Source organism: Odocoileus virginianus, chromosome 10, assembly GCF_023699985.2.
Source record: "Odocoileus virginianus isolate 20LAN1187 ecotype Illinois chromosome 10, Ovbor_1.2, whole genome shotgun sequence".
NCBI lineage: Eukaryota > Metazoa > Chordata > Mammalia > Artiodactyla > Cervidae > Odocoileus > Odocoileus virginianus.
In genome coordinates, this window is record NC_069683.1 from 15,604,199 (window position 1) to 15,623,536 (window position 19,338).

Below are 19,338 nucleotides of genomic sequence, written 5' to 3' on the forward strand. Positions count from 1 at the left end.
TTCCACTGTAAGGGCAGGCCTTAAAACTGCCTCTGATTTGGTCATCCCTGACCATTTACTCTTGCACTACCCTTCTTGGGTCTCTTCACCTGAGACAACCCTTCTGAAGCCCCAGTAGGTTTTTGCAGAATCCATTGACTTGCCTGTACTCCAAAGCCACCTTTTCTCAGCATGTGGTTAGATGACCATCTGCTTTGGAGTCAGTAGGGGATGCTTATAAATATGAAGATCCCAGGTGCCCCACAATAAGATCCAGAGTTCGTGGGTCCGGGGCAGGGCCCCAAAATTTGCACTTTTAACAGTGCCTTGTCTCATTTTGTAAGAAGTTTCAAAAGTTCCCTTTACCCTTGGCTGCTGCCAGCTCTCTTCAAGTGATTAGTTTTCTGCCCAACATTTATCTTAGCCCCAGGATGGAAAAACTGATAGGTACTTTAAACACTGGTAGCTCTTAGAAATCATTCTGGGTAATCTGCACACCACAGCTTATTTTCAGTTGCTGATTGTTACCCCAGACTCTTGCCAAACATTGAGTCCTGTGCTGCCTTTAGAGTACCTGCTGCTGAATTCTGTGAAAGTCCAGTCCAAGGCAAATGATGGCCAACACGCTAATAGCTCTCAGTGAAGATGTCATAATATTCCCGGCTCCTGTCTCAGCTGCCAGAGGCTCAGCATTTCCCGGCTGGAGGCCAGAGGGTGTGTGCATGGAGGTTTTCAAGTCTCTGCCAACTTTACACCATGATGAGGGAGAGAGGATGTTTCCTCAAACTCCAGACAGGAACTCCTCCTGTTCAGTGCCCAGCATGATTGCAGATACTGCCAGAGATATGAACTGCAGTGTAAGTGATTTGTTGCTGTTGTTTAGTCGCTAAGTCATGTCTGACTCGTGCGACCCCATGGACTGTAGCCTGCCAGGCTCCTCTGTCCATGGCATTTTCCCAGGCAAGAATGGGTTGCCATTCTCTTCTCCAGGGGCTCTTCCCAACCCAGGGATCGACCCCAGGTCTTCCGCATTGCAGGAGGATTCTTTACCATCTGAACCAGCAGAGAAGACCAAGAATACTGGAGTGGGTAGTCTATTCCGCCTCCAAGTGATCTTCTGACACAAGAATCAAACCAGGGTCTGTGTTGCAGGTGGATTCTTTTCCAGCTGAGCTGCCAGGGAAGCCCCTCCTTGTTATTAAATAGGAGCAAATAATATTATTTGTTAACATTTCTTGAGAAGTTCTTATTTTTATTAACACATTTATTTTTATTGTAACAAAGCAACCTTGCACACTTTTCAAGCTGAAAACTGAGCTACATCTTCCCAAGGAAACCAAAAGAAAAAATTTAAAACAGGAACAAAATTACAATAGAGAATGTCAATTGCAAATAAGATACTACAAGTTCTGCTGATTCTCCCATTGAATGGCAGGGCTCAAGGCATCATTATGAGAGAATTCTATTTTAAAAGTGTCATCTTAAACTGCAAAGATGTCCATTAACCGTCACAATTAAATATGCCAAAGGAGAGGCCATGTCATCAAAAGTGCCCACTTGACCCACCCAAGCATCTTGAGAGCATCTTCCAGGTCAAGGGCTGCTCCAATTATTTTCATGCTGACACCAGTATACTTCTCAGAACAGTCTTATGATGTAGGTAATACATACGGCAGAAAGCGAAGAAGAACTACAGAGCCTGTTGATGAAAGTGAAAGAGGACAATGAGAAAGTTGGCTTAAAGCTCAACATTCAGAAAACTAAGATCATGGCATCCAGTCCCATCACTTCATGGCAAATAGATGGGGAAACAGTGCAAACAATGGCAGACTTTATTTTTGGGGGCTCCAAAATCCTGCAGATAGTGACTGCAGGCATGAAATTAAAAGATGCTTACTCCTTGGAAGAAAAGTTATGACCAACCTAGACTGCATGTTAAAAAGCAGAGACATTACTTTGCTAAAAAAGGTCCGTCTAGTCAAGGCTGTGGTTTTTCCAGTGGTCATGTATGGATGTGAGATCTGGACTATAAAGAAAGCTGAGCACCGAAGAGTTGATGCTTTTGAACTGTGGTGTTGGAGAAGACTCTTGAGAATCCCTTGGACTGCAAGGAGATCCAACCAGTCGATCCTAAAGGAAATTAGTCCTGAATATTCATCGGAAGGCAGGGAAGGCAATGGCAACCCACTCCAGTGTTCTTGCCTGGAGAATCCCAGGGGCAGCGGAGCCTGGTAGGCTACCATCTATGGGGTCACACAGAGTCGGATACGACTGAAGCCACTTAGCAGCAGTGGCAGTAGCATTCATTGGAAGGACTGATGCTGAAGCTGAAACTCCAATACTTTGGCCACCTGATGCGAAGAACTGACTCATTGGAAAAGACCCTGATGCTGGGAAAGATTGAGGGCAGGAGGAGAAGGGGACAACAGAGGATGAGATGGTTGGATGGCATCACTGACTCAATGGACATGGGTTTGGGTAGACTCTGGGAGTTGGTGATGGACAGGGAGGCCTGGCGTGCTGCAGTCCATGGGGTCACAAAGAGTCAGACACAACTGAGTGACTGAACTGAACTGAACTGAATATATATATTACCATATTTATTATATAATACCAAATGTTACCAAATAGTCCCATTTTCAAAGGAGAAAACCGAACCATCCTGCTTCATGATGCCACCATGCTACTTCTGTATAAATGCATGGTAGAATGAAAGCCAAATAGAAAAGGCAGGACTGTTCCCAAATCATTCATGGAGCCATTTCCCAGGACCTCGTAGCCGGTTTCTTTCAGTGACTACAAAACTGAAGGGTTGGTAGCAACATTTTCCAGCAGATCCTGGGTTATGGGTCATTCTTAATGGCTTTATCTAGATGGCTTAGCAGATTCCTCTTTAGAGTTGCCTAGTCTTCAGAACTGTGTGAGCTGTATTATTTCTAGTGTATGAACTATGTCTCAGCGTCACGATTTCCTTGGTGAGTAACTTCAGAAAGGTTACTTAAGCCCTCCCAACCTTAGTTTCCTTATCTGTAGGACTCTGTGAAGATTTGCTCATACATTCACTAATATACTCATTTAATCCACTAATAATGAGTGCTGACTGTAGCCAGCACCATGCTAGATGTGAGGGACAAAGTTGTGATCAAGACAGACCTGATTCCTCCCCTCATGGAGGTAATAGTCTAGTAGGGGAAGTAGACATTTAAAAAAGATATTACAGTTGTCATATTTTATACGAGACATGGGGGACCTAACCTAGTCAGTGGTGTCTGCATCGTATGCCGAGTCCTAGGTTGATTGGGAGCTCTGATTTGGATCTGATTCAGCAGGTAGGTCAGTAATTGGTGCTTGACTGGTCCAGATTAGTCCTGGCTCCATGTGGTCTCTCATCCTTGAACAAGCTCACTAGGCATGATCTAATGGTGGGGTCAGGGGAGGTGTATGTAAACACACAAGACCTCTCCGGGCCCAGGCTTGGAAGTGGCATAGAACCACTTCTTCATTTCTTGGCTAAAGCAAGTTAGCCCAGGTTCAAAGAGTGGGGAAATAGACTTTACCTCTTGACTGGAGTTGTAAAGTCACATCCCAGAGGGTATGGAAAATGGGAGGGATAGAGTGTTGAAGCATTTTTGCAATCATTCTACCACACTCCATGATGGGAAATATTGGAGAAACAGAAAGTTGCTGCAGGAATAGAGAGTGAAGGAAGCAGTTTTTTGAGATGAGGTAGTGGCTCCAGTGGTAAAGAATCTACCTGCAGTGCAGGAGACCTGGGTTCGATCCCTGGGTTGGGAAGATCCCCTGGAGGAGGGCATGGCAACCCACTCCAGTACTCTTGCCTGGAGAATCCCCATGGACAGAGGAGCCTGGCGGGCTACAGTCCTCGGGGGTCACAAAGAGTTGGACATGACTGAGCAATTAAGCACAGCACAGAAAGGCGTCAGATTGTGCAGGCCTTGAGAGGCATAATAAACTCTGAACATTAGTTTACATGTGGTATGAAGTATATGATTAACATTAAATGTTCAAGGGCCCTTCCTCCCTCACTTCCCATCTCATAGAAAACTTTGAAATGGTTGTCAAGTCCACATCTTTTAAGGTGAAAGATTTATACAATCTAAAGAGAAACCAGAATATTGGCCCTTTTGTTTTTAGGTGTGTCTTAAAGCAGGGATTGTTTTCTTTCAAGTGATTAGGATTCTGGTCAGAAAATAGTCAATAAAAGCTTATTACTGAATAAATTAAAAGTACCTGAAATTATTAAGTTAATGATTTGTGGACTAAGTCCCTTAATGCCTTAGAAATAAATTATCCACTTTGTAGAAGCAAATCAATTATATAGAGAAGCACAAAAGTTAAATTGATCTGCCTAGGTCTTTTGCCTGGAAAGAACCAGAGATGACATAGCTTTAAATAGAGTATTCATCCGAGGTTCCACTTATAACTTTCCCATAGGTTGTGTAGTGCTTGCCAGTCATAATTGGTTTGTCCAATTGTCAAATGCAGCCAACATCTGCACCAGGGTGGATGCATGAATGAAAAAAACACAGTAAGCCATCAGCATGGGGTGTGTTAAAAGTGGCCTCATATTTTTCATCCTTCTAGTACCACTTGCTGGGCAGAAACTACATTTATAAGGTATGAGTCTGCAAGGATTCTTCCAGTTCTTGCCCCATTGTCCTCTCAGGGGCAGAGCAGTGGCTCTGGGGAGGTGAGCTAGTCAGTAGAATATTAGGTAGGAGAATCTGGCTCCATGTGGTGAAAATACGTAGAGATTCTGTTTTTAGAAATTAGGTTGGAGAACCTGAGGGATATCTGCTATAAAACACTAATAAAAGATAAAATGCTTTTCAATAAATGAATTAGCTTGTGCAAAAAAAAAGATTTCTTCTGAGACCAAGTGGAGAAGGCAATGGCACCCCACTCCAGTACTCTTGCCTAGAAAATCCCATAGATGGAGGAGCCTGGTAGGCTGCAGTCCTGGGGTCGCCAAGAGTTGGACATGACTGAGCGACTTCACTTTCGCTTTTCACTTTCATGCATTGGAGAAGGAAATGGCAACCCACTCCCGTGTTCTTGCATGGAGAATCCCAGGGACGAGGGAGCCTGGTGGGCTGCTGTCTATGGGGTCACACAGAGTAGGACACGACTGAAGCGACTTAGCAGCAGCAGCAGCTGAGACCAGGAATAATGTGGGAATCTGAGTCCAGAGAGATGAGTAGGCTGGGACATACACACTCCTGGGTGGCCCACTGCTTGGATATTCCTGGGGGCGGGGGCAGATGGGTTAGGACAGGATGGAGCCCAAGCGCAGGAGGAGAGTTGTAGCAGAGACCCGAGTAAAGCTGAGACGCGCAAAGGAGTCGATACCGGAAAGGGGTGCAGAAATGTCACAGAGGCCAACAGCAAGCAAACTTTTTTGTCTTGGCATTAACTAAGGGTAGGAAGAACTCTTCCCTGAGAACTCATGGCCACTAGCCTAATTTTCCATGGGTTTAACTGGCAACCCACTCCAGGACTCTTGTCTGGAAAATCCTATGGATGGACAGAGGAGCCTGGTAGGCTCCAGTCCATAGGGTTGCAAAGAGTTGGACACGACTGAGTGACTTCACTTTCTTTTCTTTCTGTAAGGATGAATTAATACCATTTGTACAATTTCCCTGTCCCCTCCCCCACACCCAAGAACAACAGAAACCCAATAGCCACAAACCTGAGAATTTTTAATATAAGGCAGGTGAAAATCAGTAACGCCCCCATACCTGATGAAAACACAAATCCTGCCAGGAAAATTTACACTCAATAAGATTCTGAATAATTTCAATATAGGTCTAATGAAAAACTCACACGAATCATGAAAAATAGGGGGAAATGAAGTACCATTAGCAAAAGTCAGCAGAAACAATAGAAACATCTATTAAAAAAACTGGATTATTGGAACCATAAGAAACACAACATAATGGTGTTTAATATGTTGAAATAAATAAAACAAAGATATAAATATAGTTGAAACCATCAAAAATTCAAAGCTTTTCTATTTTTTTAAAAAAAGAACCAAATGTAACAATTAAAATTAAAAACTCAGTGAAGTCCCTATTTTTCAGTGGGACATGGTAGTAGCAAGCAGTCACTATTATAGCAGGAAAAACAATCATAAATAATTTTCCTTTGAAGACACTGGAGATATTTGGATGCAATGAGGACTAGCTTAACTAAACTTCTGAAGAGCGAGCCCTCACTAGGTGAGCTGGCTATGTTCTTCCCCTGGGACATTTTCCAAGCATGACAACTGTTGACTGGAGTTGCCAAAGACAGTGGCGTCTCTACAAGGGGAAAGACTCCAACAGACCTTTTGACAGTCACTGGGATAGCATGATGGACTGGATCTAGAAGCACTCTCAGATGCATGACCAGTTCCCCCCACGAGGCATCTGCTGAGTACATGGTTGCACAGAAGGGTAGAGGTCTGGGATGAAAAGACAAGGTGGAACCTCTCATGGTCTTACTTCCCTTGAAAAGCTAAATCTTCAGAAAGATGAGCCCACAAGAAACATATGACCGGTTTCATTCTGCTGACATGTCAAACGACAGTGGCACTGAATATGATAAAAGTGGCAACCTAACACTAGATCAGCTCAAGACTTATCTAGGTTGAAGTGATCAGTCTCCATCCTATCTACTAGGGAGGTGGCAAAGCCTGCCTAAAAAAAGAGAGCATTGGCTTCAGTCTTGGTTCTTTTACATAGAATCTCCAGCATGTAGTATTTAAAAATTGTGGGACATGTGAGGAGGCAGAAAAATGTGACTGCTCCTCAAAAGAAAAAAATAAGTAGATCCACAGATGTTCCAGATGTAGGAGTAAGCAGACAAGGACTTTAAAACAATTAGAATATTTATAAAAATAGAAGAAGTGGGCAAAACACGAAAAAGGGAGTATTTAAATAGACGACTAGAAATTAAAGAATCAAATGAACATTCCAGAGGTGAAATGTATTAATACCTGATATAACATGGATTTAACACCAGAAAATACCTTCAATATGGGAGGATTAGTGAACTTAAAAGATAGCTGACAGAAAAGAAGCTAAGCAGAAGTAACCTGAACACTCTTACTATATAATCCAGTAATCATGCACCATGGTACTTACCTGAAATGAGTTGAAAACTTTTGTCTACATAAAACCCTGCATACAAATGGTTACAGCAGCTTTATTCATAACTGTCCAAACCAGAAGCAACCAATATGCCCTTCAATAGGTGAATGGATAAGCAAACTCTGTGCATCTGTACAGTGGGATATTATTCAGCAATAAAAAGAATAGAGCTATTAAGCCTTGAAAAGTCACGGAGGAAACTTAAATGCATATGAAGTGGAAAAAAAAAACAGTCTGAAAAGTCTATGTACTATAGTGATTCCAACTATAGAATTTTGGAAAAGGCAAAACTATAGAGACAACAAAAAGATCACGGATGCAGGGGTCTGGAGGTGGAGGAAAAGGGAGGGATAAATAAGAGGAGCATGGGGTTTTTAGGGCAGTGAAACTGTTCTTTATGATACTGTAGTGACGGTCACATCACACACATTTGTTAAAAGGTCCAGGAAACCCTAATGTGAATTGTGGACTTTAGTTGATAATCAAATGTAACAATACTGGTTCATCAGTTGTGAAAAATGAACCACACTGATGCAGGATGTTAATAAGAGGGGATGTATATACATATATGTATAATAATACATATAATTTTGGCTGTACTGGGTAGCATGTGGGATCTTAATTCCCAGACCAGGGATCGAACCCACACTCCCTGATGTCAAAGTGTTGAGTCCTAGTCACTGGGCCACCAGGGAAATCCCTCCAGATAACTTTACATTGTATTGTGTATGCACTAAAAATGTTCAGGAGTAAAGACAAGGAAAATAAAGAATGTAAAACTTCCAAACTAGTACAGGAGGAAAAACAAAGTAAAAGAAAAAAAAATTTAGCCAATCAAAAAGTGAGAAACAAAGAAGCATAAAAGAAACAAAGAGAACAAAATAACATTATAGAAAGAAGCCTTCATGTTTTAAGAATCATAAGTTATACATGAAATAAACTTGCCTGTAAAAAGCAGAGACTACCAAATTAAAAAACAACTATCCACCCGCCCGACCCAGGTTTATTTTGCTTATGAAACATAAATACATAGAAAGATAGAGGTACCTAATTTGATATCACAGAAAAGAGATTTTAAGGCAAACGCACTAGCAATAAGGATGTCAGTACATGACAAAAAAAAGTTCAACTCACCAGAAAATCAAAATTCTAAAATTTATTCATCTAAAAAGATAGCTTCAAAATGTATAAAATAAAAATGGATAAAACAGGGGAATTCGACAAATTCATTACAGTGAGAGAATTCAAAACACTTATCAATTACTGACAGATCAGGCAGATAATAGTAAAGAGATGGCAGATTTGAATACAATTAACAAACAACATAAAGGACATATATTGAAAAATAACAATTAGAAAATAGACATTCTTCTTAAGCACACTTGGCACATTTAAAGCGTTGGCTATACCTAGACATAAGTCTCAAAAACTTCTGAGACTAGGTAATAAGTTTATAGCTGTTAGGGATTGTTTCCTGTGGTCACTGTAACAAACTCAGTGGCTTAAATTATGACTATCCTCTCACAGTTCAGGAGGCCAGAGTCCAAATTCGGTTACTAATACAAAGACTGGGCCCTGCATCTTCCAGAACTTCTAGGGGAGAATCCATTCCCGGCTCTTAACGTTTGATGGCTGATGGCATTCCTTGGCGTGTGGCTGCATCACTGCAATCTCTGTGTTTGTGGCCACATTGCTTTCTCCTCTTCTGGCTGTGTGTGTGCTCAGTCGTGTCCAACTCTGTGACCCCATGGATTGCAGCCTGCCAGGCTCGTCTGTCCATGGAATTTTCCAGGCAAGAATACTAGAGTGGGTTGCCATCTCCTACTTCAGTAATCTTTCTCTGCTTCTCTCTCATGAAGAACACTGTGATTCCATTTAGGGTCCATCTGGATATCCTAAGAAAATCTCATCTCAAGATCCCTAACTTAATCATACCCACCCCTTTTCCATATAAGGTAACACTTACAGATACAGGGATTAAAACCTGATATCTTTGGGTACCACTTTTTACCATACACTTGCTCCTTGGAAGACAAACCTAGACAGCATATTAAAAGGCAGAGATATCACTTTGCCCACAAAGGTCTATGTAATCAAAAAGTGTTACTTGCTCAGTCCTGCCTGACTCCAGATGTGAGAGTTGGACCACAAAGAAGGCTGAGTGCCGAAGAATTGATGCTTTTGAATTGTGCAGCAGAAGACTCTTGAGAGTCCCTTGGACAGCAAGGAGATCAAATCAGTCAAAAAGGAAAACCCTGAATATTCATTGGAAGGACTGATGCTGAAGCTGAAGCTCTAATATTTTAGCCACTGTGGGAAGAGCTGACTCACTAGAAAAAGACCCTGATGCTGGGAAAGACTGAAGGCAAAAGGAGAAGGGGGCAGCAGAGAATGAGATGGTTAGAGAGTATCACCAGCTCAATGGACATGATTTGAGCAAATTCTGGGAGTAGTGGAAGACAGAGGAGCCTGGCAGTCCATGGGGTCACAATGAGTTGGATATGCCTTAACATATATATGTATGTGTGTGTATACCTTATGCTAGGCTGGATTCTGAGCACTTTAAAATATTAAGCTGTGCTCAAAACAATCTATGAGATAGGTGCTGTCATTATTCCCATTTTTCAGAACACAAAACTGAAGTGGAGAAAGGTTAAAACTATGTCATATTCACATGTTCTTTGATTAGAATGCAATTATTTAGAAATCAACAACAAAAGATTTAACTTTTTATCTTGAAATAACTTTAGATTTACAGAAAATTTGCAAAATAGCACAAAGAATTCCCATTTCCCTTTCACTTAGATTCTCCAAATGTTAACATACTAACACATTTGCTTTATCATTTTCTGTATACATATTTTTTCTGAATCTTTTTAGATTACATTGCATATATAACGTCCCATTATCCATCAATACTCTAGTGTGCATTTCCTAAAAAACAAGAGCTTTTTCTTAAGTAAGCTTTTTCTTAAGTAACATGATCAAACTCAGGAAATTAACATTGATATAATGCTATTATCTAATCTTCAGACTTCTCAAATCTCACAAATTGTCTCAAAACTGTCCTTTGTAGAGCAAAAAAAAATTTTCTCAACCAGGTTCCAACCCAAGATCATGTGTTTTGCATGTTTCTTTAGTCTTCTTTAATCTGAAAGTTTTGACAAATATAAATTGGTTATTTAGAATATCCTTTAGTTTTTTAAAAAACATTTCTTCTTGATTATATCCAGTTTATACATTTTTGCTAGGAATACCACCGTAAGTGATGCTGTATCTTTAGTCCATCATATCAGAATGTACATAAAGTAAAATTAATTGTGACATGAATACAAGTTTTTTTTTAAAGGAAATACATTTACTTTAATTTGTGTCTTTAAAAACATTTCTAAAAAATTCATAGGTCATAGAAATTCTAATGTAAAGATATAATGTTAGCACTGAAGAATACACTTGTGTATATACATATGTGTACACACACACACACAAATTGTGGGTTTATATAAGAGTAAAAAAACACATTGAACATGAAACAAATGTTCAAATTATGAAAAAAGAAAAATAACACAGTAAACCTCTAGAAAGCAGGAGAGGATTAAAAAAAAAAAAAGGCAGAGAGAATCAACAAAGCCAAAAACCAGTTCTTTTAAAAATTAATAAAATAGACAAACTTCTAGCAAACTGGTCAAGGAAAAAAGTGAGAAGACAAACAACACTGGGAAAGGAAATAGACACATATCTAGCAGAGGTTTAAACAAATAAGAAAGTTCCTCAAGTTTCTTATGCTAATAAATTTGAAGGAGGGTGGAGATGAGTATACGCTTAGAAAAAAGTTTTCAAAATTAACTGAAAAAAACAGAAACCCTGACTAGTCTTATCTTTAAAGCAACAAGATAAGTAGATGCTACAATCTTCCTACAAATAAATACTAGGGCCAGACTGGTTTTATTAACTTTCAAAGAAACAGTTTATTATTGTCTCAATCTTTTACATATTCTTCTAGAGCATAGTAAAATACGCAGCACCCCCAAGCTCATTTAATGAAGTTATAAACATTTTTTTTTGTTTTTTTGTGTTTTTTTGCAGCTTGCAGGATCTTAGTTCCCTGACCAGGTATTGAACCATGGTCCCAGTGGTGAAAGTGTTGAGTACAAACCACTGGACTGCCAGGAATTTCCCAGTGAGGTTATAATCTTGATATGAAAACCATACAAATATGAGAAAGAAAAATTGCAAGCCCATTTCTTAAATATAGATGCAGAAATCCAACTAAAATACCAGCAAACTGAATTATGCAGTGAATAAAGGTAGTGAAATAAGATCAAGAATGTAAAGGTGATAACACTAGGAAGTCATAACTAAACTAAAGCAAGATCTCTGAAATCATCCAGAAATCGGTCACCTAGTATGTGCTTCAGTATGTACGTACTCCTGGCTATTCTGGGAACACACCAGGTATGCTGTCTCCTTGGGCTCTTCGCACGGGCTGGTCTGCCTGAAATGCTCTGCCCCTAGAGAGCTAAAAGGCTTACTCAAGACAGTTCAAGCACCACCTCTCTAGGCCTGCCATGAGTACCTTATTTAACAGCACAAGCCTCCCACCCCTACCCCGACAAGCACTGATTCCCCATCCTCCTTAACTCTGCTTCATTTTCCCCTCCGCATATAGCACTTATACTGCGTTTATTTCTTTTGTTTATTACCTGTCTTTTCTTTGCTCCCTCCCTGGGCTCTCCCCCATCCCCAAGCTCAAGGGTTAGCTTAACAGGGCGGTTTCTCCAGCTTCCAGAAGCGTAAATGGACATGGTTGGCATTCAATAAATTCACACAAATTTGTCTAGAAGCTTTTGTAACAAGGATGACAAGCTAGCTTTATATCCTTTTAGGATTACTGTCTGTAGTACCCATTTTGCTTGCTTTTCAATGACACAGGTAAGGGAAGGGCACAAAGTTGTGGTATTACCATTCACCATGTTAAAATTTTTTCATCTATTAAGTTTGTGTTCATGCTAGTGTTTCATTTCTAGATGTTTCCATATAAATCTCAATAGGAAGAATTACATTTCCACACGGGAATTTTAATTTTGTCCCTATTTATATGTTTTACATAATGAGTGACATAAATCTGCTAATCTAAAAATATTAGAATGTCACAAAGTAGTGAGTCCTTAAAATTTTTTAAATATTTTTATCCAACATATTAAATAAAGTGTTTTGGTATGTTTTGATCCTGGTAAGCTAAAGAGCAAAGCAGCAGAACCCAAGACCACCAAAGTCTCAGGTAATTTTTGGTATCAGTAGACTTCAGAAATTATAGTCCCTGGAGGCTACATAGTTCCAGATGGCAAACAATCCACCTGCAACGCAGGAGACCCGGGTTTGATCCCTGGGTCGGGAAGATCCCCATGAGGAGGACAATGCACTCCAGTATTCTTACCTGGGAAATCCCATGGACAGAGGAGCCTGGCAGGCTCCATGGGATTGCAGAGTTGGACACAACTGAGTGACTAAGAATGCACACAAGCTCATTTTACACTTGTATTATTAACCCCCAAAATCTCCTCTTCTACACTGAATTAGCACCATTTGTACTGATATTAGAATTGATGTTCACTTTATATAAAGTTCACTTCCATTGTATTTTGATGCAATAAATATCAATGAGAATTCAAGAATTCATCTCTTTAGATCGGGACCACATTTGAGGAAATAGAAACTGATTAGTATCTTTCTTTATTCCCAGTGCACGTGGGCCTGATACAAGGACAAATCAAAACAGCTTACATCATTCTGTGTGCAGGGCAATACCTCTCCTGGCCACCAGCACACCATGCTATGGTACTGAAAGGACAATGAAGGACCAATAAATTAAAATCCAGTTTTCTATGTCATGAGGTGAGCAGATTCTACATAAACAATAAATATTATCTTCTACTCTTTTTTGGGTTCAGACCGTTATCTAGCACACATCAGACTATAAAGTCAAGTCACTATAAAATGAAGTCTAAAAACTATGCTTCGCTATTTTGAATGGGTTTTGAGAACACTGGTTTCTCTCTTGGTGTACTTTTTCCTTTCATGCTCCTGGAAGCAGACTGTCAGGTCGTCATTTTCAGCCTTGAGTGTCACATACGAGAGGATGCTCACTGAGCTGAAGGAGTCAGAGCCATGCCTCAGAAGTTCGAGACTGCTAAGGGGTTTCCTAGCCAGACTACCACTATTTTCTCGATGGGGAACAAGAAGCAGCGTTTTGCATACTTGCAAACCAATCCCTCCCCCTCTCCACCAACTCTCCACCAAAACCACCACCACCACAATCAACCAACAAATGTGTGAAAGCAAATAATATATTGCCCAGGTCATTGTGACTTCACCATTTGTACAAAAAAATGAGAGAGAGAAAGGCAAAGTGTTTTTTGTAAAGCTAAATTTATTCAATTTAAATGACTATTTTTTTATTCTGAGATTATATTCTTCCTATTTTAAGTGTACTAAAGTTTCTTTACTTTTATATAATGATGCAATGGCAGATGGTGATTTGGGTTTTTCTGTTTTTTTTTTTTTCCAAATGTCCTTGGCTGGCAAGTTTAAAAGCTAGAAACACGTTTAAATATGCCAATTAAAATGGATGTTTGTTTTGTTTTGTTTTCCAAATTTCCTGGTGCTTAAAACTCAGAATCTGGGAACCACAGCCTAGGTAAAGATCTGGCTTTGTGCATATTCCACAACACTGAATTAATTTCTTAGCAAGTTCCCCAAACAAGTTATGCGTGTAGCAGGAAAAAAGTCTTAATTTATATTAAACCAGTGAAAAAATGGCCTTAATTTCAAGCACCAAAGAAATACATTTTCAATCAACATCATGGTTACATCATCTTTTATTAAAACTAATTGTATCAGTACCTATATGGTACCTATTTAAAAGTGTAACACCACTTCCCTGATATCATCACTGTCCTAGGAGCGGCCCGGTGTCACCCATGTGAGCAGTATCGGTGCGGGGCAGAAACGAAGAACCTGCGGTCCAAGAAGGCCGCCTTCCCGGGCCAGGGTTTTAGCGGCACTGGAAGGGCTGCCCCTCAGCGTGCATTTCGGCCTGTTTACCTTCATAAATCATACTGCAGAGCGTTCAGTGTTTACATACATTTAAACCGAGAAGACATGTGTATTAGAGGAAAGCGTATTTCAGTAGGCATCATGTGTCAAAAATAACTCCATTATTTTTACGTCACTAGCTACCCCTGCGAAAGGAAAGTTCTACATAAATGTGCAAACACGCTTTTAGGAAAGCTTACAGAGCACTCTGCAGACTGCAGTGTGTCTGTCCATATTAGTGAATCCCCACTCCCTTAAAAAGTTAAAAACAAAACCAAAAAAAAAAGAGTAGCTGGCCATTACTTTTTAAAAGTACATTTCCGTGCAAATACAAGGATAATCATCACTGGCATTTTGGACCAGATGAAACTGTTTAGCCTTATGTCTGACTCTGTCATTCACTGATTTGCTATAATTATGTTCCTTCTATTAATAGTAAGCAGTTCTTGCTAATGTTAGTTCTATATCCATTTGATATGAGCATTTATGTTAAACTTCTAAATAACTCCTGGTAGCATCCAGAATATATGCCAGGAACTCCTGAAAGCAACCTCTGCTTTCCTCCTAATTATGACAACATTTAGCTTTATCAATAACTGTTAATAAGCATGACAACTGAAGATTTGGAAACGGTGGGTGCCTTGCAGCAAACACACCTAGGCTGGTGCATCTGCTGAGTTACTCAAAGCTGTTACCAGTGCTCAGTTCTTCTTCATTTTCTTGAAATAGTGAGCCCGGACAGATTTGTTCACATTCATGATCACTTTAAAGTACAACCAGGAAGGCAGGATTGAGACTACTGAGGCCTAGGGAAAGAAACAGAGAGATATGTAATTAAGGCCTGCAATCTGAATTCATTTGATACATATGATCTTATGTTTTACTATATTACTATTTTTTCATAGATAGATTTAAGAGTTCTCAGATGTGCGGTGGAAAACATGGAGGCCTTGCTAGTAAATCTAGACAATATATATATGCTAATGTATCACATACTAATTTTGTGAGTCAAAGGGAAAGAAAACCCCAAACCAAAGTACTAACTTGGGACTTAAAAATTGACATACCATAAGAGAATGGATGAAGTATCCATTGGTCCGGGATTGCATGCCGATGGTTTTAATGGCAGACTTCACAAACGTCTCTGAAGAGGGCTTGTCCAAAGTTGGCTTTCGAATTTTAGCCAGTTTGGTTGCAACATAGTAGGGCAGAACACTCTAGAACCCCACAAAAAACACGCCATTGGTTAGCAAGGCCATAAACCCAGAATTCACTGTGATGCTTGATTGCTCTGAGTGGCAGAAACATTCTGAAAAAGTATAAAGTTTGTATCTTTGGAGAGAGACAGAAGAAAAAGAGACGCAGCTATCTAAAGCTACCGTGATAGAAGAAATGACTGCAGAAGACAAGTTTAAAAAACCAACCAAACCAAATCTGTCACTTCCCTGGGGGCGCAGTGCATAAGAATCCGCCTGCCAATGCAGAAGACACAGAAAGCTGCAGAGCGACAAAGCCCGTGAACCCTAAGTACTGGGCCTGCACCGCAGAACCCGGGAGCGGCAACTACCAGCCCGCAGCTGTGCCCACTGAGGTCCAAGCGCCCAGAGCCTGTGCTCCACGAGAGGAGCCACGGCAGAGAGAAGCCTGGGCGCTGCAGCGAAGAGCAGCCCCTGCTCACCGCAACTCGAAAGAGCCCGAGCGTGGCAATGAAGACCTAGCACAAATAAGTAAATCAAACAAATGTTTAAAAAAAAAAAGCCTTCCCTAAAAAAATAGAGAAATTTCTTCATTGCTGTGCGCGCCCAAGTCCATGGGGTCACAAAGCGTCGGACGTGACTGAACTGAACTGCCTGATCAATACAACAGGGTTCGAGACTAGAGAAAGTGTTAAAAAAAATAAGCAGAAACACACCTTTTTGAGTCTTTAAAAAGAAGCATTAAACAAATCTAGAGCAGAGATTCGGAATAGGATGCTTTCTACTCTGACTAAAACAACATGGTTACAGAACCACCATATAGGAGTTTTTGACATTTTACGTCCCTATAGAGGTAAAATTAATTTTCTCCCTACGTTACCGTTACTAAGCTTGTTCTATCAGCTTTGGCCCATCTAAAATAAAAGACACCCCACACTCTCAGCTCTGGCCTTCCCACTTTTCTCCCCTAGTCTCTTGCCGTTCTGCTTCTGAGTTTTATAAACTTTGCTGCTGATGAGCTAGGACCGCCATCTGTCTTGTTTTTTTCTTTTTCTTTGTTGTGGGGGAGACAGGGTAACATTACGCAAACAGCTTGGGTAACTAACAGACCTTGGACAGCACTAGTGTGGGATGACAGACCTGGACATTACCTTTTAGGAGAATTAATTCTTTATTATTTAGGGGAATTAATTATTATTATTTAGGGGAATTAATTCTTTCTGATGCTTGCTGTATTTTAGATACGCCGCAACACAGAACGAAAGGAAACCCTACTACAGCGACTCTTGAGTCACACAAGAGCTCCCTTCTACACTCTGAAATTACTTGGGCACGCTGGTATACCAAGGAGTGAATGCACTCTCTTTATCTGAAATGTGTGAAAGGAAAGGGTATAGATTACGATGAAACTTCTATTAAGGAAGTGGATCTATTTCAAAACATGGTGGTCAAAATAAAAAACTTCATTACTAAAGGCAGAAATAAAACTGAAAGGTGCTCCAATCTATAGGTTTTCTTTCTGCTAAGAGCGAGGAGTTCCCATCTCTCTCTTTTGTTATTTTTTCTCATTCCCAAGCATGAGTCACCCTCCATAACAGGTGAGCTGAAGCTGCAACCCACCTAATAGAACCATGAAGCCAAGGGCCTAAGCACTGTCACTCGCCAACCTTTTCTTACTCCCTGCAGTCACAAACCAGACACTAAGGAGACAAACTACCCCAAAGTACTTCAATGCCTGGGCCAGCTTTGACTGGGTGACTTTTTGGCGTCTGACAGTTTGTTTACTGGAATTGGGCTTCCTCGGTGGCTCAGATGGTAAAGAATCTGTTTGCAGTGTGGGACGCCTGGGTTCAATCCCTGGATTGGGAAGACCCCCTGGAGAAGGGAATGGCTACCCACTGCAGTATTCTTGCCTGGAGAATTCCATGGACAGAGGAGCCTGGCAGGCCACAGTCCATGGGGTCACCAAGAGTTGGACACGACTGAGTGATTAACACACACACTTACTTGAATTATTACTCTACACTTATTCTTAACTTAAAAAAGCATTTTTTTGTTGTTGTTGTTGTCAAATAGGTTCTTATTTTTAACACCATGTTGCTGCAAGGATCCAGTATGCGATGGTACAAACCAAAGAGCGATCCCAGGCTAACACACAGTGTGAAATGCAGAGCTCACGAGGCTCTGACAATGGGTAGGGAAAGAAAGCTTGTTCGTCAAGCTGAGTATCGAACAGAGTCAGAGAGAATGTGTGCGTGCACTCTGACTCAGTGGTGAAGGACCTCAAGCAAACGCTGTCACACCTCTGTGCCTCGGGTTTCTTGCTTACAAAAAAGGAAAGATTAAAAAAAAAAAACCTTTCTCATATATAGATCACAAGCCTATCAAGAGAGAAGTTTCGAGCCTCTCAGTATAAAGGTAGTCTACTAATGATACGTTCCAATTACATTATTCTATTCTAGTCCTCCCTGCCTCCCTCCTAGGGGCAGCATAAATCAGGCTGTTCTCATCTTAAATTAAGTCGCACTGCCTGGCTGAGCCACTTGATGGTGCCAAATGTCAACTCATCATTCAGTTAAACCTCCAGCTTGTCTAGAGGAGGTCCTGGCTCTGGAGGTGGGGACAAAAGAGACATACCAATTCTACTCTGGGAAGGGTGTTTATTTCTACAAAGGTTTAAAATCGAAGCAGTTCACATGGCCTAGCAGAGGATGGAAAGGATTCAGAGATGGGAGTTTGTCGGGTAAACGAATAAGGGCAGAACATTTTGGGTAATAGGAACAGCAGGAGCAAAGAAAAGGAGACACAGGGAGCAGGATGTTCTCAGGGACCTGCAACAATTCACTACGGTCCACCCACAGGAAAGGCACGAAGCAGTGCCAGGAGGAAGGCTAAAGAGTACAGAAAACTAAGTCCAATCACCAACGGTACTGATTTCCAGAGCAGGAGTTCTGTGATGTCACGGTCTTATTCACCATTATATGCTTAGCCACCGCCATAGCCGCGCATGTGCTATGAGTGCCAAGAAGATCTACTGAATGAATCAGCAACAGAGCTCTCGGGACAGCCCTGAATATACCACTGGGGTCTCTTTCTACTGCTGCAGTCCAGAAAATTAATGACACCAGAAAGCTGACAACGTGATATGACATTTTAAACCACAACTTTAGATATCCTGACACTTAAGATTATCTATCTATCTAAACAAAAGCAAACCTATAGCTTTTTCTATAGCTCAGCTAGCATTTAAAAAGCAGTATTTCAAATCACGTAAAACTTTCCCTGGTGGCTCAAATGGTAAAGAATCCGCCTGCAATTCGGGAGACCTGTGTTTGATCCCTGGGTTGGGAAGATCCCCTGGAGGAGGGCATGGCAACCCACTCCAGTATTCTTGCCTGGAGAATTCCATGGACAGAGGAGCCTGCCGAGCTATAGTCCAGGGGGTCGCAAGGAGTCGGACACAACAGAGTGACTAAGCATAGGACAGTATAAGGAAATACCTAAAGGAAATCAACTCTGAATATTCACTGGAAGGACTGATGCTGAAGCTGAAGCTCCAATACTTTGGCCATTTGATGAGAAGAAAATGGAAAAAAACTCACTAGAAAAAACCTCTGATGCTGGGAAAGATTGAAGGCAGGAGGAAAAGGAGATGCCAGAGGATGAGCCGGATGGATGGCATCACCAGCTCAACGGGCATGAGTTTGAGTAAACTCTACGAGATAGTGAAGGATGAAGGACAGGGAAGCCTGGCATGCTGCAGTCCACGGGGTTGCAAAGAGTTGGACATGACTTAGTGACTGAACAACAAGGAAATATAGGTCAAAATGTCATCTAAACAGTTAAACTAAAACCCAATAAATGATCATTAATCCACCTTTCCTGTCTTTCCTGTCTGTTCAGGGAAACATTACAGT

At 40.9% G+C, this 19,338-nt stretch overlaps 1 protein-coding gene across 3 annotated transcripts in view; it reads right to left on the reverse strand.

Annotated features, from left to right (window-relative positions):
- Window positions 1–8,271: 8,271 nt before the first annotated feature.
- HSD17B12 (hydroxysteroid 17-beta dehydrogenase 12) overlaps window positions 8,272–19,338 on the reverse strand; it is a 173,215-nt gene continuing 162,148 nt past the window's right edge. For 2 of the 3 annotated variants that reach the window (XM_070473145.1, XM_070473143.1), the window contains 2 exons: window positions 15,293–15,442; window positions 11,074–15,031 (listed from right to left, as the gene is read on the reverse strand). In XM_070473145.1, the coding sequence (XP_070329246.1) occupies window positions 14,927–15,031; window positions 15,293–15,442 (255 nt within the window). In that variant the 3' untranslated portion in view covers window positions 11,074–14,926. Of the gene's footprint in view, window positions 10,282–11,073; window positions 15,032–15,292; window positions 15,443–19,338 lie in introns of those variants that run through there. The other variant, XM_070473144.1, reaches the window with a different exon arrangement.